Source organism: Phasianus colchicus, chromosome 14 (assembly GCF_987193195.1).
Source record: "Phasianus colchicus chromosome 14, bPhaCol1.hap1.1, whole genome shotgun sequence".
Taxonomy (NCBI): Eukaryota; Metazoa; Chordata; class Aves; order Galliformes; family Phasianidae; genus Phasianus; species Phasianus colchicus.
In genome coordinates, this window is record NC_143449.1 from 10,818,554 (window position 1) to 10,842,072 (window position 23,519).

Sequence of the window (23,519 nt, forward strand, 5' to 3'; positions counted from 1 at the left end):
GGCTTAGCTCAGGAAATATGAAAATTATCTGTGTAGTGACTATATAGCTTTCATAAAAACATTGTTATGTGATGTACCAGCAAAATAATGAGCTTAAATGTGCTGTGGCACCGGCTGCATGCTTGCAATCAATTCTGCTTTGTACAAATGCAAAAATGTTCCCCTTGGGAACGTGCTGGATTTCTGAATTTTCCAGTGTCTATGGAGCGTTATAAAGGGATCAGAAGTGACCCCAAGCAGCTTGCATATGGATGCAACTCATTACAATGTCCTCCATTTTAGTACTTCTGCCCAAATAAGTGAAAATACCTCCACACCTCAGCACGAACGTGGCCGGGTGCAGGGTGGGAGCAATGAATCTGCAGGTGCTTAGCATCCCTGCTGCACAGCCCATGCTAACAAGCTTCATTATTTAATAATAATCAGCAGCGTTTAATTAACACAACCATCACCATCCATAAAATACTTTAATTACACCGGAGGCCGCTGGAAAGATGTCAGTTTGGGGTGACACTGTGCAGCAGGTTCAGCTCTGCTCTGTGCACTGAGCTGTGGCCATCAGCGGATAGACAGACAGTTGGACAGACAGACAGACAGATGGAGCTATGCTCGGTGCCTTCACTCACTGATTAATTATAAGCTGAAATTGCTTCAGTTTGTGTTCTTTAATTGCTGGAATGGGACATTCTCGATTTCCTCTTGATTGCCTCCACCCCTGCCTGCTTTGGGTGCACAGAGGGCTCTCCTTGTGGTACAATTCCAGCAGTGCAAGCGTGCAGATGTGCAGGCGTGCACTGCACAGCTGTGCAACACGCAGGTTAGGTTTGCTCAGGAATTTTTCCCATTTGATTTATCACACCTTTCCTGGTTAGCTTTCTTTCCCTTGAAATTGCTTTCCCAATCCAGCATGCTGAAATGGCCAAGCCCCTGTATCTCAGCCTTTTCTAAATGAGAAGTAGCCATTTAAAGATATATATACATATAAAACAATATAACAACATACACAGGTAACATGATGAAAATGCTTGAAAGTAACTGAATTATTTGAACCTTTAGACATGGACCAAGACCTTAAACATGCTCACAGAAGGAGGGAGCAGGACCCAGCTTTCACCTGGTGCTGGCAGCCAGCATTTGGGTGCAGGGGGACGCACAGCAATGCCTTGGAGCCAGCACCTCATTGGGTTGCATTGGGATGCCTCCATGGAAGCCCACCCGCAGCCTCAGCTCCTTCCTCACCTCCTTCAGGACCGGCTGCCCCCAGCACCATGACTACGTGGTTCACCTGCTCTTTCCCCACACCTGAAGCTGTTTTCAGTTGCAACCCAGAGCTACAAGAACACGAAAACGAACGACAAATGTCTGGTTTTGAAATGAGCCCCTGTTCCGCAACTTCAAAAACTTCACTTTTTCTCATAGAGCGCATTTTCTCCCTGGCAATTTATGCTTCATCAGACACGCTTTGATCGTCATTTAGCATTATTCTCCGGGCGCTTTGTGGCTGGCAGCGCTGCTCCCTGCCCTGCTCACAGCTGCTGTGCACACAAAGCAGGACGTCGTGCACCTGCCCTGCCTGCCCGCAGCTGGAGCAGCGCTGCGAGGCGCCCAGCAAAGCGCCAGCAGTGACTCAGAGTGGAAATCAGCCTCGGTTCTTCGTGACTGCATTACGTGGCAGCACGGGCACGGCGGTGGATAGACAGCGTGCCTGTTACAAAACCTTCCTCCAACGCTTTTTCAGCAGTGCTGAGACAAAGGAAAAATACGGTTTTAGAGCCTTTCATCTGTTTGTCGGCTTAAACAAAATCCATTTTGGTGCAGTGAATAAACTTAATGCATTCCCAACTGCAGTAAATACAGCATTTGGGGGTTTGACCGCATAATACAGCTATCAAAAAAGTGTTAATTGCTTCTTTTGGAAAAAAAAAAAACCAAAACACCTCCACAATGCTTCCTTTTCAGCTGCTTGATGGAGTGGCTTGATGGAGGTGAAGGAGCCCCCAATGCCAAAGCCAGTACCGGTGTGTACAGGTCGTGGTAGCTTCAGCACAGGTAAAACAGAAATTTGATTTTGTTCTCAGCGTGCAGCAAAGACATGAAAAAGCCCTTCTGTTCCTGGAGCCTGAAGCACCACATTGATGGGGAGGACGGGGCTCGGTGCAGGGACAGCACCAGGGGCAGCGGCAGCAGGGTGGCACGGCCCAGGCACCAGCTCTGTCCCAGGGCACTGCCTTCACCTCACCGCCCCTCTCCATCCCTGCCCAGCAGTTCCCGGCCCAGCCAGGAATCAAAACAGACTGTGGGAATTCAGCCTGATTTACTGAGAAAAATACAGAAATAAAATATTTTCCTGCTAGTGCATATACTTTTATATACTGTCCTGGAGCCCCGTGCGGGCAGAGCGGAACAAAGTGACATAACAAATGGTGGGGCACCTGCATCTGTCAGAAACGAGCCCCACCAAAAGCAGAAATGCAATTTGCTTCGAAAACTCCTTGGGCAGCATTTGCCTTTCTCTCTTCAGCAGCAGAGTGAAAATAACAAAGCTCCATATTCCAGAAGCACTGGATTTTTCCTGCTGAGTGAACAAATTAACGCACTGCAGCTCCATTCCTATGAGGCACGACAAAGCAGGAATAAAGCACTGCATGTGCCCCTGGCACCCCAAGCACCACAGCACCCAACCTGCCCACAGCTGCCAGGCCATTAAGCCCCTCCTGTGGTCAACCATCCCCTCGTGGGGTTAAATTATCCACATCTATCCCATTTATACAAGCGTCCTTCTTTGTAAATACAAAATGATACAGTTAAATAAAGAACAAAAAGCTCACAGTTGTGAGTTGTTCTTGTCTAATTAACTCTGAACTACTCAGTAAGCAATGCAAAACCAAAGTATCAGTTTCTCTTTTTTTTTTTTTTTATTAAGTCAATCCCACAGCTGGAAAATGAAACATCCTAGATTACATAAGTGACTTCAAAAAAACTCTAGAAAAAAATCTTTACAAATTTACATTTGTACAATACAAAAACTAACAGCTCATTGCATATAAATATTACATTTGGTCTGCCAACAAGTGGCATCAAAATCCCTGAAGTATTCATTTAAAGGGACCTGAGATAGCGGATGTGAAGATATGGGCATAAATATCACCTGAAAAAAAAAAAAATCAACAGAGAAAGTATATAATTCTAATAGCTTTGTGCATTCTTGGAGTATTTTAAGTCACCCAGAGCATGAACTGTAGAGCCTAAATGTGGTGAATGTCACTGCTTCAATGCCAACGGTAAGGACCGGTACTTCTAAGCAAAGTCTGCTATAACAACTCATGTAGGAATGAAAAGCCTATATTGGTATTTCTATGGAAAAAATAACGACCAGGCTTAGATTTCTGAATACATCTGAGCAGTCATCGCTCTCGGGAGGCGCTTCGAGCGGCAGAAAGGCAGCACTGGGATTTTCCAGAGCAGCGGCCCTTGTCCCATCCTGCCCAGCACTGCCAATGCAAAAAGCAACCCAGGAATGGAGCGACTGCCCTTAATTGTCCACGAGGTTACTTATTTTCCAGAGAGTTCCACATCTGGAAGTTCACCAATGTGGCTGCAGTTATTTCCCAGGAGTAGCAACTCTCCAACGCAGCACTAAGCTGCTCCGTTTCGAGTTCTTGTATCAGGTACCCACATCCATGCACATAAATGTATTTAAGCACCATTTGTATAATACTAGAGTTAAGGCTGTGACAGCAATTCCACTGGAAAGGTTCAGGGATCCATAGCACAGTTGTGTACGTTTGCTGGGGGGTATTAAACATGTACAAGCTCCCAACTGGTCTTCGCGTTTCTAATACTAAAGAAGACAACTTTTAGGTTAGGTTTTGCAGGCTGTTACTGTACAGAAAGGAGTTTTTTTTTTGTTTTTTGTTTTTTTTTCCCAAAGGTGCACACCTCCCCATATTTGAAAATTATCTATCGCACATGCGCAGTAATTTTCTATAATACATACTTGTAAGAACACAATGACAGCTCCCTATGGTCCTAATAGAGATTTTTCCTCGGATTGGTAACTGCTCCTTCGGTCTATCCTGTAATTCGTAATTCATAAAACTTGCTGTGATGATTAAAAGAAGTAAATCAAGAACTGTAAGCACACAAACACGTCACTAAAACATGGAACTCGTGACGTAGAGCAGCAATGCCCTGTGGGGCTGCCAAGACATCCCTACACTGACAGCTATTTGGCTTTCCCTGACCTTCACCACCCAAAGTTAAAGATAAGGTGGAAACCCTCAGTTTTTATCATAAATTAGATATTCCAACCTTTTTTTTCCTTATATTAGCAGTGTGTGATTTCGAGCAGTTGTCAGACACGTGGGAGCAGTATTTCCAAATGCTTGCCAAGGTTATCTTGCTTTTTGAGGTCAGCAGAGCCTCCGCCGCTGTCAAAAGCAATATATTTTAGTCTATCTTTCCATATTTTATAAATTGAACACATTTTTTTGTTAGCACGCAACATCTGTTCTTCCCAAGGCTCAGCATGCTTTGTGCAGAAGGCAGCTGAGGAGTACATTTCAGAGAACGTTAAGGGGAAACTGAGATATACAAAAGGTACAACAATTTAGGCAATCAAAAAACATCTACAAATTACTTCTAAATGCTTTTGCTCAGATGGTTCACCTGCAGGGTGGAGCTGCCTGGGACAAGGGAGTGACCTCTGCTTACTGCTCTGCAGCAAACTATTACTGGAAAGCATAACCCAAGATTGTTCCAAGCCCTATGAAGCAAGCACAGTGGGCCCTCTCTTTTTTAATAAAACTGGCAATGAGAGGGTTGAGAAAGACAAGAGATGATGGATGCATCCCAGGCACCTCCAGCAGCTGGGGAATGGTGCTAACACAGAGAGAGGAAGATATGAAAAACATGGGAAGTGGTGGGAAAGTTCATCTGCCAGACAAACAGGAGGCAAAAGAATGAAGTTTTACATTCTAACAGCCTAGCTGAAATAAAATTCATTGAGATACCACAGAATTCCAAAACTATCACAAATAACCTGGGGCAATAACAGGAAGATGAAGAGGAGTGGAACACAACAAGTGGAAAAGCAAAAGATGACAGAAAATCAAAAGTGGGCAAAGTTCAGGCTAAAGAGATGCAACAGCCTATCAGAAAACTGCAAAGAGAGCTTGGTCATTCATGTTCTAGTCCAGGAAAATATGGGAGTGGTACAGAGAGCAGATCCATAGCCAGAAGAAATCCAAGAATAGGATTTTCAGTCCCATCAGAGCACAAAGCTGGGAGTGAGGATCCACTGCAGTGACCCCTGGGACAGAAGCTCCTTTCCCAGGGCACCTCAGAGTGCCCTCACGCCCCCAGCACTCAGAAGGGCCACACAGCCGAAGAACGCCTGGCCTCTCATGGCTAGAGAAAACCTTGCTTGCATCTTGTAGCACAGAAGCTCAAGAATTAACCAGCAGCAGCAGCTCAAGAATTAACCAGCAGCCGCAGAGGAGCCCCAGGCCTGCATGCATGCCTTGCTAGCCTTCAGGGATCTCTAATAACCAGGCCTGCAAACCTTTTTCTTAGGTCCAATTTTGTAGTAGACAGCACAAGGCTTAAACCAGCTCACTGCTGCTGATGCACCCACAGGGCTTTCTGCAGCAGCAAGTGGCTCCTGGCAGAATCTGGATTTGAGATTTGCCATAACATTAAAATCATCCCACAGAATGAAGGGATGAGAAATCATTTGCCCAACTCAGAGAAAGAATCCAGATACAAAACCGAGTAAAAATAACAACTCTAAACCCAAGTTATTTTTCATGCTTACAAAGAAGTTCTCATGCACAAAAAAGGTTTTTTTGTTTTCTTTTTAAATAAGCAATAGCTCTGTTGTTCCAGCACACCCTGCTGCCTAGCTCTTAACCATGTAACACATATGATTAATACTTACGCCACAGCAAAGTGATGCTTCACTGTTATCTTCACAGTACTTCATTACATAGAAAAGATACATTTGAGAATATGTTTAATATTATCCTAACTGTTGCTAAAATACACAAATTATAAAATGATTTATCTGGAATCCATGTATTTATCTCCCCCCCCAACCCCTACACAAAATAAATATGTAAGTGGATCTTCGGCCAGTCAGAAATATATGGAAAGCATTTCTTCTGCATTTCAAGATTTTCAGGCTTTAGAACAGAACCCATAGTGTTTACATTAGCTCAACAGGACTGATCTAAAAGAGGTACGGCTCTGACTATGAGCTGATGCATACATGCTATTCCTGGTTACCATATGTAGGAGGAGCCATCAGTCAAAGAAATAATACCTTTTTTTTTTTTTTTTTAAATAAATATATAAGCATATATATATGCATATATATATAAAATGAGAGAGAGATGATAGGACAGGTATTTATATTTTAAAGCCCAGTACAGAACTAGCAGTGTCTGCACTGTATTTCCACCAAGACAGAACTGAATTAAGTTCAGAAACAGATTATGGCTGATTCAAAACAGTTGATAAAGTAGATTTTTCTGCTGAACCATTAAGTCATACTAATGCTCTGAGCAATTTAGGATATACTTTCCTCCATCACAAAACTAAACCTTTGCTTTTTTTCAAGTCATTTTGTTTCTAACTAGAGGTTCTGGAAAGCGAGATAAAATAGACAGTGTTCAATATAGAAAGGCAAAAACTATATTCTTTCTGCATCTGAGAATATACATGGGTCACTCTTTGCTGCCTGAGGTTTTCCAGAATCATTGACCAAGCCGTGCACAGAAGAACTTACGGATATTGGATGAAAATTTTTGTTTGTTTTGTTTTGTTTTTAAAAAGAATATTGAAAAACTCCACCAAAAACGTACAATCTCTTTCTTTCCTTTTCTTCTCTCAGTGCAATCTAACTCACCCAACCGAGCTGGAACTGTCAGATTCTTTTAGACAACAGGAGAAAACCGAAGTTCCACATGCATTCCAGCAGACCCTGCTGAGCAAAGAGGCTGCCACCACCAGCTCAGCCCACGCAAAGCGCCTGCTCCTGGCTGCTGGGTCTGCACCCACGGAAAAGCCTCTACGTTTCCCTCGTACCATCACACACTGTACCACTACTACTACCACCAAAATGATTCTGACTTCAAGTTAGCATTCTGCAGTGTCACAACAATACAGTGCAACATGAATTTGCTCCTGGAAGCTTGAGATACCAGAGTTCGTGTGGAGGATGGAACAGCAACTTCCCAGCACTGCCAGCCACCAGAGCTCCATTCTGCTTCCCCAGCAGCTTCAAGGGACAAACTAAAACAAACACAGATTTGCACTGAGTAAGTGGCAGCAGAATTGTATGGGAAACAGTTGAGCTATCTGCACAAACAAATTGCCATCTGCTGAAAACGTTAGGCTTCTGAAACCTCTGATAATTACTTAGATTTGTTTTCATTGTGTCAATAAAGATATCTTTACTACACAACTCGGTGAACAATTCCATCCTTCTACAGCTCCTTCTTGCCAGTACTTCTTCAACACGTACTGAATAATAGCATCTATTTTCTTTTAAATTTCCAGTAGTTGTGAATAGAGGTAGCCAAGCTACTATTAAAAATCATGTTATGCTTCGAAGAGGAGGAACCTTTCAAATGTTGAAGTTACCACTTAGCTGCACAATCTCTATTAATACTATAAAAATATGAGAGGACAAAAAGAAAATAGATGCAAGTAACTTTTGCATTTGGCACCTTTTGTCTAGATATTCATACTTCTCAAGTATTCTCTTTTTAATAAAGTTAATGCACACATAGGACACACCACATCAAAGGTTTGCTACATATTTACAAGGCACCAACCCTTTGTCACTTTTTACACGAATAAAGAACCGATAGAAAGCACATCAGGACCCTCATAACTGTAGTATAGACATACTTCAGTTCAGCACAATTCATGACTGTTTGGCCTGGGAAGATTAAAACAATCCAGATCCTTCTTACAATATAGAAACTGTAAACATTTTATAGCTGCCTTTAGGATTGGTGTATTGTGCAAAAGTTATAATTATTACTGTGTATAAGGATTTATGGCAAAAACCACATAAAAACTCTGTAAGAAGGTGCTATTTCTATAATACAAAAACAAAACAAGGGAGAGAAGTCATAACCATGATTCAAAATGTCACGTTCTTATTGAGAAGCTGGAAGCCTCTTTAATGCGATGAACTCGTAGTGTGTGGGGAAGAATTTCTGTAATTTAAGGCCTAATGAATAAGGCTTGCTTTGACCAATGAAGTGTGGAGATCTAAAGTTTTAAAACAAACGCAAACTGACATAATGGAAAAGCACCACTGTGAAACGTGAGTGGAGTCCCCGCACAACTTGCTTGGTAGATTTTCTGGTAAAATCCCTGCAGTAGAAGGCCATTGAAGTTCTTTTAAAAATTGTTCCAAAGTTTTTCATCTGTCAATAATTCCATCCCATGAGATGGCTGACCCTGGCTTTTTCTGTCATTTTCCGCACCCTGCCTGACCTGGAAGTACCAAGGTTCAAAGGATCCTCGGTGTGCACAAAATTGTCATTATCAGAATCGTCGTTATACAGGACGGTTCTTCTACCCTCATTCCTCGTTCTGATTCGAGGTGCTCTACTGAATCGGCCTCCAAACACATTTTCACCGAATTGTCCTCCAAACAGAGTTTCAAATTCATCATCTGTAATTCGGGCACGTTTTGCTCTGGTGGCTCCTCGTGAGGCTCCTCTGCCTCCTCGGCCTCTTCTTCCACCCCTGCCACCACCTCTTCTTCCTCTGCCACAGCCTCTTCCACCTCTACCGCCTCTTCCCCCTCTGCTCCATCTCCCCCACCTTCCCCATCTACCTCTCCTCCCTGTCCCTCTGCTCTGCCAGGTCCTTTTCCCACTGGTGAATTTTCTTTTGATTTTTCTTTTGGGTTTTTTGGATTGCACAACTTTGCTGTAGTCGTGGTCTCCATCAATGTAATCCTGATCTGTTCTAGATGTTGATTCAGAGTCTGAATCAGAACCACTTCTACTTTCAGAACTTGAACTAGATCCTGATTCCCCACTTTCTGATGAAGACAAACCAGATTTCTCCTTTATTTCTCTTTTCTCTTCTTCTTCCTCTGCCTCTCCCTCCTCTAGATGCTCATCTTCTGATGCACTTATTAGCTTCCTCTTCACTCCTGTCCGAGGTTCTCTGCCATCACCATTTGTAAGTGGTCCATCAGGAGAGTGATCTAAGCAAACACAAAATTATCCAGTTATCATCATAATCATGTCTGAGCTAAACTGGGCCACAGAAACTGGGATTCACCTCGTATGTCTTTGTGGCATGCTCTGGAGATGATCCAACTCTGAGCTAGCCACCAGAGATGACCTTTATGTTTTGTGTATGCAAACTGGTGTTCTAAGAGGAAAATTTATCAGATCAGAAGTAAATACAGTTCACCACACACTGAAGTAAAGACTGTAGACTCTCTTGACTAAGAGTCCAATACAAATCCACTCAGTAAAAGGAGAACATAGTGACATGCTTGGACACGAATGTCTAATAACACTTAGACAAATCCTACCAACAGTGTCAAGAAAAAAAACCCACCAAAATCTATTTAAAACTCCCAAAATATACATTAAAACAACAGCCTGCAAGTAGTGCTCATTTCCTATCAAACACAAGTTGTCAAAAGGCTTAGTTTAGGGAGCATTTGTGGCAAACAGTTTCAGGACAGTAAACAACCCCAAATTGCTCACTGGGATTTCTGAATGCCTTGAATTAAAAACATAGCAAAGCGCTTTGCTGTCTTGGGACCAAATTTGTTTTTAAGGTTACTCTTCATTGTCAGGTTTGTAAATATCTTCTTTCACACTGGATTCAGAAAGCTCATCTGCCATACACAGTACTACTATAGCACAGTAGCATGGACTTGAGAAAGACTTGAGAAATTTCAACCAACGCTCATTCAATGCCTACCTCAGTGAAAGTTCTGACTGATGTGCCCCAAAAACAAAATACTGAAGGATTCAAACTGTTTCACTTTCAATTATAACACCTTATTTCAAATATAATAAAAAATATATTTTAAAAAATGGAATTATTTTATTTATCTTTGGTTTCATCTTGATTACTAAAAGGATAAGGTTTTGGGGTAAAGATTCTTTCAGCTTTTTTTGCCTTTTTGTCACTCTTGAAGAAACTGTACTTCAAGACTTTTAAGAGCAATCAAGTTTTTCCATCATGAGAAATTTTAAAGGACTCCACTGAATTAAATGTAGCATTATGTGCATGCCACCGTTCAGACAACAAGAACTGTAAATAATAAGCTAAATTAGTTTGAATATGGGTTGGGGCTACAGTATATTAGACCCAGACAAGAATACCATAAGATCAATGCACAAGCTTCCATTTCTAGTGAAATCAGTCACGGAAAGAATAGAAAAGTTATGTCCCACCTTGTTTCACTGGTGTCAGTTTACTTCTGATTGGTTTAATTTTCCCTGGATCAATGGTATTTCCACTTCGATTCTGTGCATTTGAGCCTGAGGAAGATGGCTGGACTTCCACATCTTCACCAGTGGCTGAACCCAGAGGTTCCTCTGTTGTATCTGAAACTTAAAATAGGATACCACTAGCTCAATACAGTATCTTTCATCCTCTATTTATACATCTGAAATGCATGTGTATTTTTGGGAAATTCTGAAGTTAGTCAGTGGCCTAAAAGTCAGGAGGTTAGACTCACCAAGCTGCCTCTCCAGTCAAGGAGACATGGATTCTTCCACAGCGTAACCCAAAGTAACTTAATATATTAGTAGTTGCTGTATGAAGGAAGCCTATGTACAGAAGTCCACGCTCTACTAATTCTTAGCAAGGACAGGCCAAGTTACCTTATTCTCTGAACCTTACCAATAACTTACCAACAAACAGAGGGTCATCTGTTAACGTGATCTACAGACCACGTATTTACATGACTTTGCTACTTGCTTGTTCAACAGGTAAGTTTTGCATGTGTCTCATGAATATAATATTTCAACTGAATATTAAATATCCTTCAGCTTTTCCATCATTATGCAGACAAGCTGCTACAGAAGAAAGGATGCATATTAGAAAACTTCTCACCATGAGATGAAACTGAAGAGCTGGTCCTAGTCAAAGGCAATGAGGTATTCAGGTTGGTTTTAGGTTGAATCTTCATTTGCTTCTGTTTCCCTTTTGGACTGAAGACACAAAACACCCCAAAGATATAAAACTGTTTATACCAAAGGAATCAAAGATGACGACTTCCCCTGCAAGATGTCTTGGTTTTTTTTTGGTTTTTTTTTTTTTTCTGCATAAAAGTCATAACTCTAATGATCTTTTCCCCCTTGGTGCCTGCAAAGATGTAGTAACACTAAACTTAGTTACAATATCCTGTTTGGCAAAGGCATTTGAGCTTTTAAGTGCAAGGCATGTGAGGGTTCTTTTTTTTTCATCTCACCTTTTGAAACTGGAATACTCAGTTTTCATAGATAACGTATCATACAGAAGTCAATGAAGTGCTAACACAGTATTTTTTTTTAACCTTTATGAAACAACAGCAAAAATAAATCTGGTTTTCCATTTTATCCAGATTACTTCTAATTCCATAGACTTACACTTAACAGAATTAGGCACAAACATGAAGTGAGCACGGGATTTGTGCTCATGATTTTATCATCCAAAAGAACAACTGTATCAAGAAACAAGCAATACCATTACTGGCTGCCTATTTACAAAGGTTTGTCTACTACTGTTATGATGTGTCTCAAATGATACTAATAGCACATGTTACTAGTATATGTTACCTAGAGGCTCTGCTAGTTGACGGTGAACTGCTGCTGCTTCTTAGTCGTTTTCGGTACCGGGGCCTTTTCCTCTTCTGGCATTGCATTGCTGACTTGTACTCAGAGATGATATTCTTCATATGATTTTCAAATAAGGCAGATAGTCGAAGTGTCATGCTGTAGATCTGGGGTGAGAAAGCATGGCCATACTTATCAGAACTTCACCAAAAAGAAGATCAGCAAAAAAGTATAAAAAACTACCTAGACATCAGCGTCTCAGTGCAAAAGGAAAGTTCATTGAGACTTCAGCTACAAAGTTCTTTACAGATAATTTCCATTCATGAGATAAGCTTATTCTTATGACAGAAAGTGTTTATGCTCTGTTCTTAATCACCACAAAGCATGGAAGCAATCCATAAAATAACTTGAAGTACCAAGGGGAGAAAAAAAAACCCAGCAACTTTGATGTCCCCTCATCTAAGCTTTTGGCTATAATTCTCTAGTGAAGAGTCCTTAGATTCATCCCTTTAGAGCTGCAGAGAAAAGCTACCTGAAGCGTCTTCGCTCCTAATTTTTATAAGTCAGGTATCAAAATCTTTAAGCTATTTCCCTGTCTTCTTTCTAGACCACACCTCTGACTTTCCTCATTCTTGAAGTCACTCATGTCTCTCTCTCTCTGTATTTCAGACTATTTACTTCTGTTCAAAATTTTACTTAGAATGTTTTTCACTTATAATTGTGTAAACTCATAGTTCAAACTCAGCATATACAAAAACAAAATTTATTTTCTTTCTCATGTCTATACTCCTCTATTGCATACACTCTTATGGATGTCACATAAATACCATCAAGACAACAGTATCAATATCTTATACCTCTTCCCATTTCTTGCAGTCTTTCTGAATACCAAACTTCTTTGACAAGGAGTTTTCTTTCCATTCACACAACTTAATTCCTGTCCCCTGGCTCTTACATTGCAGCAATGTCTCCTTAGCTCTGGCATGTACTGTCCTGCCCTTCTTGCCTTCACTTGGGATGCTGTTGCCAAGACAGTAAAACAGACTAGAAAACCTCAGGATGTTGACACACATTTGGTAGCAGATGAACCTACAGTGGCAGAAGGCCCAGCTGTGTGCCCTAGCCCTCCCACAGCAATCATCCCACTGAGGCACTTCACAGCATTTAAGCAAATGGATATTGATGGACCACTTTATTAAAGTAATTTGGGAGTTGACTCACAAGCTGTTCAGTTATAAATACACAGGGAAGTTTCCCAGGGGGTGCACAGCAGTAAATAATGCTCCACCAAGCTTAATTTGATGTCAAGCACATATAAAACACCCTCAAATCACCTGTCTTGTTGCGACTCTTGTGACTCTCCACTAATGTTCTCTGTACTCAAGCAAGCAAAAATTACTAGTCTTTATCTTCAGAGCTTACCCCAACCCACCTTTCATCCTTCACGTATTGTATTCATGCAAGGTCCAGGTCTTTATAAAGAAGAAATTTAAATTTATACTTACTCGAGACTTTTTATTAGGAGTGTAAGCTTTAGAGTTGCAGAATATTAAACGAATATCTTTGTAGAATTCCAAGGGACTGGTGTAATTCTCTGCTTCCAAGGTTTCTTTCACAGTGCTGAAGTCCATAGGAGTGTCAACAATATCTCGGTAATCCTACAAGAACATTCAAGAATTAATAAAAGCTGCTAATAATAATGTCCATAGCAGACATTTGAAAACATCTAAATTATCACCCACAACAATAGCTGTTATGTAATTATTTTCACTTAGGACAGAGATTTGAGAGTTACTGCAGATAATTCTCTGAAAACACTGGTGCATTGAACATGATCAATTCTAGCTAATAAAAGGAAAGATTAGAAACATATTCAATATGGAACTTTGCCAAAGGATGAACACCAGCTTGTTAAAACTTTGAGTATGGAAGTTGTACTTACAGGGTAGGAGAAGAGGTCAACTGGCTGTCTGAAAGGCTCAGAGTCCTCTCTTTCATAAATCAGGTTTAACAACTGCTTGCATTGCTCTTTCCAAGCATCAGGACTTCCTTTCACAGGCTGTCTTTTTATTCGTCGTCTTACCTGCTGGGAAACAGAGATATTTAATCATCTTTCAAAATATTCAGAATTCCCACTTTAAGCTCCTATTAATTCACTAGTGTTCTGATTTGAAATAGATTTCCATAATTAAAAGCAGAACTGTAAGAAGTTAAATCATAGCTAATGGCACAACAATAAGCAGTATGCAAAATGCAGAAATATGCTTTTTCTGGCAATAGATAATTACTCAAATCCATACAAAGTATATAATATTTCAGATTCAAGGCTGCTATTGTTACTTTCCCCTCAATTCTGATTGCAAACTGAACTTGTTCTAGATATCCTTCAGATCAAACAAACAAGACTCTTCAGCAATTAAATTTTCCTGGGCAACAACATTCTTAGTCTGGCAGCACTGACATACATACAACTGAATTCACACTGAACTGCAGAATATAGGCTGATGAAAGATTTAAACTATTTCAGAACTAAATGACTATTTTAGTACCTGTTCTACCTGTCTTTGTAAACTAAATCAACGAGAAAGATTTACTCACTCGTCGTTTTCCAGAGGAAGTTCCTGGAGCATCTGAATCTACATCTACTTCTGCCACCTAAAGGAAAAGGTGATGATTACACACATGAAAGCTTGTGTGCACAGAGAGCAATGGAAACAAGCAGGATTACAACTAAATAGTTGCTAATACAATTATAAACTACTCAAATGAAAAGACAGTTTTGAGCAAAACAGAAACCATTTTTAAATCAGAAGTTATGTAACTTCAGGGTAGAATGTAGCAAAAAATGTAGAAAAGCCACTGCATCTCTTTTCCATCCCAAATTTGCTTCCATTGAAATTACATGTAAGTATCTGAGAAATATTAGTGGCTTGTTTTCAGTCCTTGAGAATTCAGCTAAGGCTCAGCCTTGCTGAGCTATATATCTCTGCCTAAACATTCATGCCACGAGCAGCTGTACTGAGTTTATTCTGACTTCATGTAGTGTCTTACGTTGAATTCTGCAACTTTTTTCAGAGACTGAACTTAAAAAATGTAAGTTCTTACAATCATACTTCATGGTCTTACCTCTTCCTCTTCATCAGTACTGCTCAGGTCTTCTGCTTTCACCTTATTATATATATCTAATATATCCGTACAACTCTGATCCCTGTAGAGCAATAAGAAAAGTCAAAATACATAAGTGAATTTCTTAGAAACTCAAGACATCAGGTCTATGAAGATGGCAAAAAAAAAAAAAAAATGCCTACCCAATGAAACGAAGTAACACATCTGTTACGATTTTGGCTGCTTTGACTATAGGACTGTCTGGCTCATTGAAAGTCCTGGCATTGTGTTCAATGTATCGTACCTCCCACATCAGTGCAGAGATTCTCCTGAACAAAAACAACAAAAATGAAAAGGATGGAACAGAAGGGGTACACCATTCACCTTCTGATTTCAGTAGATTTACTGAGTTAAAAATAATAATAAGAAGAAAAAAATTGAGTAATTCAAGTACATAAGAAACAGGTTGTCAGAGACAGAGGAAAGTGGTTTCTGTTCAGACACTGCTTACTGCCCCATTAAGTGAGCAAGTTGAGGTGACTTTGGAGGAAAGATACCTCTCTTCAAATCAGCAATGAATGGAAGGAAAAGAGGAGACAAACCTACTGAAGAAGATTGCTGTCCCCTCCCAGTTAGAGAAAACCTTGCAGATAAAGTGGTCCCCCAGGGAAAAGAGTATTATAGAAAAAGATATTAGCTATAACCATGTTAACTGGAAAAACTAAGACTTTCAGTTTAAAGCACTATTTAGCCCAATTCTAGCAACCACAGCACTAGAAAAGTATCTGGTTCAAAGGCAGCAAAAGTACAGATCAAATATAGTCTACCTACAATGCATCCAGGGACTCTGAATGTGTAACAAAAAGGACACTCCAGATCCAGACATATCAGTTTTTGCCTTAACAGCAAGGCCAAAAGAAATGATCATATAGTAAAGACTTACTTTCTACAAAGTCAAATAGAATCTCATTTTAAGCTTTCAGTTTACCAAACATTGCCTAAATAGCATTGCATGTTATTTACCTAAACATATTTTGCTCAAATAGTCCACAGAAAATGTAGATTACAAACAAGTAGAAAACAAACTGACCTATAAAACCTGTTTTCAAGTCTCCTCCTGATTGTGGTGAGGTCAGTTGGATAAGCAACTACAGTGCAATACATGGGATAGGCACTAAGGTCCACTGGAACAGCAAAGGGATTAGAAATGTCTGAAAGACAAAAGGTCAAAGTAATTCAGATGCCTCAGATAATACAAGCAGGAAAGTATAGATGCCTTATAATAGTTTCTGTTGTTTCCTTTCTAAGAATTTAGCAAAAATAATACATGGCCACCACATGACATTTAACAGACTCTTTTCAATTACTTAGCTGAAAACATCTGAAATACTTCATGCCAATTCCCAGCACTCCACCTTATCTACCATTCAGTCATGTGCAGCCACGCTGACGTCCTTAAAACTTCCACCTTTTCCTCTCCAAACATACCAAGAGAAAGAAGTTGCTCAATCCCCCGAATTACTCGTTCACATTCTTCATCTCTGGAATGGGCCCCCCATTCTCCTTCCTGGGGTTTGTAGAGAAGAGCTGTCAGCTCATCTGGAGTCACAGGAACTCCAGCACCAACCTCCTCTGGATAAGCAGCTAAATATGAAGAATTCAACAACAGTAAGCACTGGCAATGACACAAAACTATTTTCTTTACATATGAATGTGAATTCAAAACACACTTACTTCCTTCTGGAATTGGCTCCATGTCCCATGGACTCATTTTCTCTCTTTCATTATTGTCCCAGCTTTTAAAAACAAAAATAAAATACATTCAAATACATAAATTAAAGCATAATTGTAATGTACATTAAATACATAAATTAATAAATTTAATTTTTCATCTGGCTTAATATAACAACAAATATTTTTCCTCCCATGCATTCACAGTAATGCTATTTATGCTAGAAGAGTTGCTTTAGGAATAAGATCATCGTTAAATACATGAAAACAAAGCAGCTTACTATGTATTTAAATGGCAAAAAAGGATCCATGTTCCTGAAGTATACACTGAGCATATCAACCATGGCACCTATGTAAGTACTTACTGAACAGAGTAGCACTGAAAGGAGCTATCAGGGTATTCTGCCTGAAAAGGCTGCTGACTCTCCACAGTTCCAAACCACCAAGCATCATCTATTATACTGCGAAATCTATCCCCTATAAGGAAAAGGATTTTTGCAGTTTATCATTTCTCTTTTCTGTTACAGGAATTGTAATAAACATCAAATAATGATACTATAGTGATCATTGGAAACAAGTGTGACATGGCCTTTTTTCACTGTGTTATAAAGATGCTGCACATCATCTTACAAACACTTCCCCACAAATCACAAGCCTTGTTCTAAGAAGTCAGGCTGTGGGAGTGCTATAGGAATATCAGAGAGTTACAAAAAAAGATTTGTAAATTAATTACAAAATAAAACTTAGAATCTTCTAGAATCTTCACCACAAAGTAAAGCTACTAATAGAGTATACATTAAAATTATTTTACATTAGGATAAACACTGTTTGAAAAAGAATTTGTATACCTAAACATTAGAATTTGCTGTGATGTGAGCACTTCTTCCATTTCAATGTCTGAAATATATGATATTCACAGAAATTCAAAAGAACACAACCACCAAATTTTAGCCTATTGAGCAAGCAAAGAAACTCAGCAAAGCATATGGAAGTTGTTACCTATTTGCCAGTTCCTCTCTTTGGCTTCATTATAAAACTGATGCAGCACAAGGAAGTCAATAACATCTGGCATATCATGATACCTTCGTGAAATAGAAAAATTCTTCTGTTAGCCACAAGCATTGTACCATACGTACAATACAGTCTCCAAACAAAAAAATTCATGCATTTTCTTCTCACGTTTGGCATAATGAATTCATGCCATCATGTCTTGAAAGAGAAGAAAAAAAAAAAATGGGGGAAGCTTCTACACCTCAATAAAATTTCTTAAAGAACACCATCAGAATTTCAGTTACTCACTTAATGGAAAATGATTCTCCTGTCATTTTGCCTGTGATTGGATCTAGGAATGCAAGCTTCAAGCAGCAAAGTGTAGGGGGCCCAACTTCATATTTAATTCCTACAGTCTTCACAAATTCTTGTTCCTATTAATCAACATGCACAGAACAATATTATTTTAATATGTTTACAATAGAAACATCCACATTAAAGTACTAGATCTATAAACAACAAATAAATGTTTCCACTTTGCAGCCCAGGTAATTTCACCCATAGAAGTTTTCTTTACTAAAACTAAAAATTAATCACAGCATCCTTAAAAGGAAAACTAAAAATAAAAGATGTTCAACAAATACACCGAGGCACTGAGCAAGATGCCCACAACTTATTTAATTTTTATGAGAAGACTTTAAGGCACACCACTTTCTGTTTCAACCACACTGATGGCACCAAGGGTTATTCCTGACTAAAGCCAAGGCCTCTCACCCTTGTATAGCAACATACAGGGGAAGAAAAACGAAACTCTTCCTTCTGAAGTGGAAATTCAATATTAGCACTGTACAATCACATCTTATCAACCATGAGCAGGTGTTAGATGTGTATCCTAAGTGAAATAGCATTTCCTTATTCTTTGAAAGGTATCCTAGTGATGTCTTTGAAGATTACAGGTGGAAATCACTTAGTACCTAGCACTAATATCAGGATATATTTCCAGTAAAGCAATTCTTTTCATATGTATATGAATATTAGCACTTATATATGCTCTTTGCTTGATATTGAAATCTAAATAAAGCAAAACACAATGTGAAAATACTGAGCATTTGGTGTCACTGGACTCAGTAACTCAAAGTAAAATGGTTAAGAAAAAATAGAAGAACTATGGAAGTATAAAATCTGGCCAAACAATCTATAATACTTTTATTCTGTTAAAACATGTTGCAATATAATGTCGAGCTCTTCCAAGAATTACCATACACAATTATGTTTAACTACATCTTGTTCAAGGAAGCCTATGCATGCATTAAGTTCTTTACTTACTTGTTGCAATCACATTTAAAACAATGATACCACCTATATGTTCAGGTCATTGCAGAGCACTGATAGAACTATAAGCATCTTTTGTGGGGTGGATATTGCTTGAATGAGAGTTAAGAAGGAGAAAAAAAAATGCAAAAGGGACCTCTGGCAATCATCTAGTCCAACACTCTTTCATTTTGGCTCATAATGCCAAGTTAACACTATAGAGGCATTCAGCACTTTGAAGTACCTATTAAACTTACCCTGAGTTCCATTTTGTTCCATGGTTGTTTTTGCATGTTAATACTGTAAATTTTTGCTTTCCTTACTGCCCGCACGTAAGCTTCATGGCCTTGCCTGAAGTATATGATCTTAAATGAGAATTTAAAAAAAAAAGTTTATTTTATTTTACTGATTGTTTTATTCCTGTTCAAAACTGAGATCATTACAAAGCACAGAGGTTTGTTTGAAAATGCACAAACAATTCTTCTTTCTATTCAGAAATTGCATGCGCGTATAAGGGGACATACGACAGTTATCTGTAAACATCTGGTTCCCTAAGTCAGCTATCTTGACCATGAGTCACTGAAAGCTAGATTTAATAGTGCCAACCAAACAAAAGTTCATCAGCCTAGACAGGAATTTAAAGATGGCTACAGTTGGAATTACCTCATCTCCCATTTGAGGGACAAAAGGTGAGCGGCGGGGTATGGTATCCAAGATCCACTGCGGGGCCAGCCACTCCTCACTGGGCTCCCCTTCCATTGAAAGCAGTCCACTTGGTTTCTTAAATATATTAAATTTAAAGCACAAGCTGCAATTACTGTGGCAGAGTATACAATAATAGATTATAAAGCATGATCTAAAGATAACTATATATAAGGGCAAAGCAAATGCTGGAACCTTCCAAAAATCTCAACTAACCCATGGGTGGTAAGAAATGTTCATTATCAATAAAACAGAAGATTAAGATGTTCACAGATGGACTAGGTTTCTTTAAAAATACACTGTTGGTCTTCTTTAACAATTATTAGGAAAAAAACACAAACAGTTAAAAAATACATGTGTATTTATGAAGTCAAAAAGGCCTTCATAAATTAAAAATGCCAACCTTTTTTCTAGGTTGCTTTAGTTTCCTTCGTTTTTGCTCCACTCCTTTTGTTCCCTTCAAATTTTCATCTTCAGAACTACTACAGATTTTCCGAGCTGCCTGCCTCGTTTGTCTCTTTGGAGGCTGGAGATTAATTCCAGCATCTGCTGTCCAGTCAGAATATTCACTTGATGAATCACTGTAGATAATATAAAATTGTAAGAAAAAAACAGCACTTCAGTTTTCACACAATGGAATGAAAGGTCCAATCCTTCAACCTGTTTTTCTGGTTATGTGAAACAGATGTCAGGATTAGGGCACATTTCCATTTTCTTAAAGAATAGTTACGTGATATCTTAGCAAATTATTTTAACAACTGAAAATTCCTGGTAAATCTAGGAATTCTGTTTGCTACTTATTTTCATACTAATTAGCTCATTGATTCATAGACTGACTTTTTAAGAACTGATTTAATTGCATGAAAATAATCAGATAATCAGAGCATTCTTAAAAATATATTTCCAATTTTAATACCCAAATAAGACTCACAGTATCTGTATTAACTCACGTCCCTTTCAGTCATAAAAGCACAGCATTAAGAAAACAGACTGTGGAACTCATACACCAAGACATATTGACAATGAAAAAATTAACTGAAACACGAACAGAAGATATGCATGCATTTCTATCAATATTTCTACTAGATACTACTACATGGCATCAATTTTTCAATAAGTTATTAGTTTAAATGGGGATTTTCATAGCAGCAATTCTTTCAAAATTGTTCTTCAATTCCAAAAATAAAAAGGAAATGCTTTAAGTGGGATTAGGAAAGGAGGCACTCTGCAAAAGCTTTCTCATCATATTAAAATCACTCAAATATACTCAAGCATTTACTTGATAAGACTCTGGAATTTTTTGTTGTTAACATTTTAAACTACTTTAGTCTACGACAGTTCACTTCAATCTGTCATAGGATATCAACAAACCAGTATCTTTACAAGTTCTTCCTGAACTTGCAATCATAGTTTCATAATATCAAAACAAATGTCTTACTTATCTTACTCAAATTACTTAATATAATAAAGAGGCTAATAAATGTACCTGGAGCTGCTGTCACTTTGCCATGTTGCCACAGGATCATCCACAGATGCATCACTTGTGCCAACTGTCTCATCTTCCTGTATTAAAAACAAAAGGTTTCGCTTTGAGCCAAAGTTTTACATGTACCATTTTTATTTACAAGTTACGTGGTCTGTTTCACCTGAGGAAAGCTTTGTTGTTATTCAGTGGATTCACAATTCTCAGTCTCTTTTTTACTCTGCATGTCTCTCTACTGAGAAAAAGTTATATTTAATCTGGTATATTTTAAGTTCTTCTATTGTCATATCAATGATTAATACCAACATCTCTTTCAACAACAGTCTACAGATGCAGATGAAATTAAAAGTACTGAATCTGACCTAGAATATATGTGCAGTATGTGAATGTCCAAAACTGTAAGTGGTTTAACCCAATCCAGTTAAAATTACTTGAAAATATTTCAGATTTCCAAAAATACACAACCTGTTTTAAGCAAGTTTTGAGTTTTGAATATCATACTAGCACGGAGGTAAATGATCCTCCTCTCTCTAAGATTAACATGCTACAGTGACACCACAAATCCAGAGGATTCAACAGTTTGAGTGTTATTTTTTAAGTGGAGAAATTTTTGAGCCCTCGCAGTGACAGTGTTCTCAGTACATCTGTTGCCAAAACAGATATCTGTGAACCAGGAACATTTGGAGGAATCATTGACATATCAGACCTCTGAGGAGCTGTCCGACTCTTCCTGTGCACGTGAGTTTTGATTTGCTCCTTGCTGACTGTGCTCTATTGTGGAGCGGGTCTGGTATGCATGCTGGCGTTTGCGCTGGTTCCTTCTCAAAGATCTTCCACTTCCTGACTGGTAATCATTCTTTTATCACATGAGAGGAGAGAGAAAAAGAAAACAAGTACATATTTAATAATGAATTATGGAGTTAAAAGATGTCTTTTTAAAGTGACTATAAGTTCTATCCCATCTACAAATGCCAACCAGAAAACCTAGAATTAGAATTGAAAAGACATCTTTTATAGACTCGTGGTTGCTCATTTCAGTGTATGTTGGTTTGGGTATTTTTTTTAGTTGGATGGTTTTTGTTTGTTTAATATCAATACTACTTTTTAAAGTATCTTTCGTTCTAAGAATGACTTCTATGATGAAATATAGTTTTTCTAAAACAATACCTGTAGCCCCTGGATAAGACAAAAGTTGGTAACTTAACAGGTGGCACCTCTAATCTTTCTCCTAATTTCTGTAAGTCAAGCTGAGCATTTACCACAACACTGCTCTTTTGCTTTCCCAGAATCATCCTACAACTGAAGCCTCATGGGCAAAAATTTACCATTGTTTTTTGCACGCTACAGTATAAAAACAGATAAGTTACAGTTACAGAGAAAAGTAGGAGAACCAAAGTAACAATTAGCACTATTGATCTTCTAAATCATTTCCTTTCATTTTATTTTTCAGCTGAGTTCTCAGAGCTGTTTGATACCCAGGTTCTCACTTCTGGTGAATTAACTCACCCGTTGTAAGGTATGGGATGGCTTTCTCTTCTTTTCAACAGTGTATAATCCAATTTCAATTTCACCTTTAGCAGCTCGACATTCTTCCTGGACCCTAATTACACACAGGAAACATCCGTTTTATTCACTGTATCACTATATATTCAACAGTCTCTATAAATTAAAATACTTTTGTGTCTCTTGCCACAAGAAATCTGAGCACAGGCCCTCCAAACAGCATTCACATAAACTTCACTCCAAGGAAACTGAAATGTATTACAATTAGTGTGGGGTTTGTCTGTCTTTAAACAAAGCTTCAGGAAGACAGAAGAATCAGAAAACTGAAAATAAAAAGAAAAATGTGTATTTTGAACCACTGAAAAAAGACTTAATTGAGAAGGAATTACTATTCTTAAACCTTCAGCAGAAGCTACCGCTCTGATCCTACTATCTGAATTTCCAAACAAATCCCCCCAAAAACGAAATTATTTCTCAAAAATCATTTTTTAAAGCCTACACTAGGTGTATGGAAGAATCACTAAACATCGTAAAATTTAATCTTCTTTTCCTATCTCATTTGGCTTCTTACTTGCTGATGCCTGGAGGAAGCTCATTCACTACTACTCTTCTGCTCCATGCCATGAGATCTCTCTCTGTTGCCATTTGACTTCGGGGAGCATTGTGATGCATTTGCCGGACCCCTTCAATCTGACCGCTTCTCCGGAGACCAACATTCGGTGGAGATGCAATTTCCAAGGCTGGACTTCGAAGAGCTGAGGGGATAAAAAGATTTGTCTTCACTTCTATGACCAATGAATAAAACCCAGAATTTGAAGCTTAAAGATTGCAAAACGTCTTTTTGGAACACTAATTAGATGTCAGGTGGCTTTGTCTTTTGC

At 38.8% G+C, this 23,519-nt stretch overlaps 1 protein-coding gene across 4 annotated transcripts in view; it reads right to left on the bottom strand.

Annotated features, from left to right (window-relative positions):
- Positions 1–2,907: 2,907 nt before the first annotated feature.
- Positions 2,908–23,519, bottom strand: part of BRWD3 (bromodomain and WD repeat domain containing 3) — a 56,369-nt gene continuing 35,757 nt past the window's right edge. The window contains exons 19-41 of one of the 4 annotated variants that reach the window (XM_090150233.1): positions 23,210–23,393; positions 22,642–22,735; positions 21,842–21,991; positions 21,139–21,215; positions 20,056–20,233; positions 19,614–19,730; positions 19,208–19,315; positions 17,949–18,073; positions 17,649–17,731; positions 17,015–17,126; positions 16,653–16,714; positions 16,407–16,562; positions 16,009–16,129; positions 15,122–15,247; positions 14,940–15,021; positions 14,412–14,468; positions 13,756–13,899; positions 13,319–13,471; positions 11,817–11,980; positions 11,113–11,210; positions 10,449–10,607; positions 9,313–9,405; positions 2,908–9,235 (exon numbers count right to left, since the gene is read on the bottom strand). In XM_090150233.1, coding sequence (XP_090006359.1) covers positions 8,445–9,235; positions 9,313–9,405; positions 10,449–10,607; positions 11,113–11,210; positions 11,817–11,980; positions 13,319–13,471; positions 13,756–13,899; positions 14,412–14,468; positions 14,940–15,021; positions 15,122–15,247; positions 16,009–16,129; positions 16,407–16,562; positions 16,653–16,714; positions 17,015–17,126; positions 17,649–17,731; positions 17,949–18,073; positions 19,208–19,315; positions 19,614–19,730; positions 20,056–20,233; positions 21,139–21,215; positions 21,842–21,991; positions 22,642–22,735; positions 23,210–23,393 — 3,434 coding nt within the window. In that variant the 3' untranslated portion in view covers positions 2,908–8,444. The remainder of the gene's footprint in view (positions 9,236–9,312; positions 9,406–10,448; positions 10,608–11,112; positions 11,211–11,816; positions 11,981–13,318; positions 13,472–13,755; positions 13,900–14,411; positions 14,469–14,939; positions 15,022–15,121; positions 15,248–16,008; positions 16,130–16,406; positions 16,563–16,652; positions 16,715–17,014; positions 17,127–17,648; positions 17,732–17,948; positions 18,074–19,207; positions 19,316–19,613; positions 19,731–20,055; positions 20,234–21,138; positions 21,216–21,841; positions 21,992–22,641; positions 22,736–23,209; positions 23,394–23,519) is intronic. The other 3 variants (XM_031594331.2, XM_031594332.2, XM_031594330.2) reach the window with 3 other exon arrangements.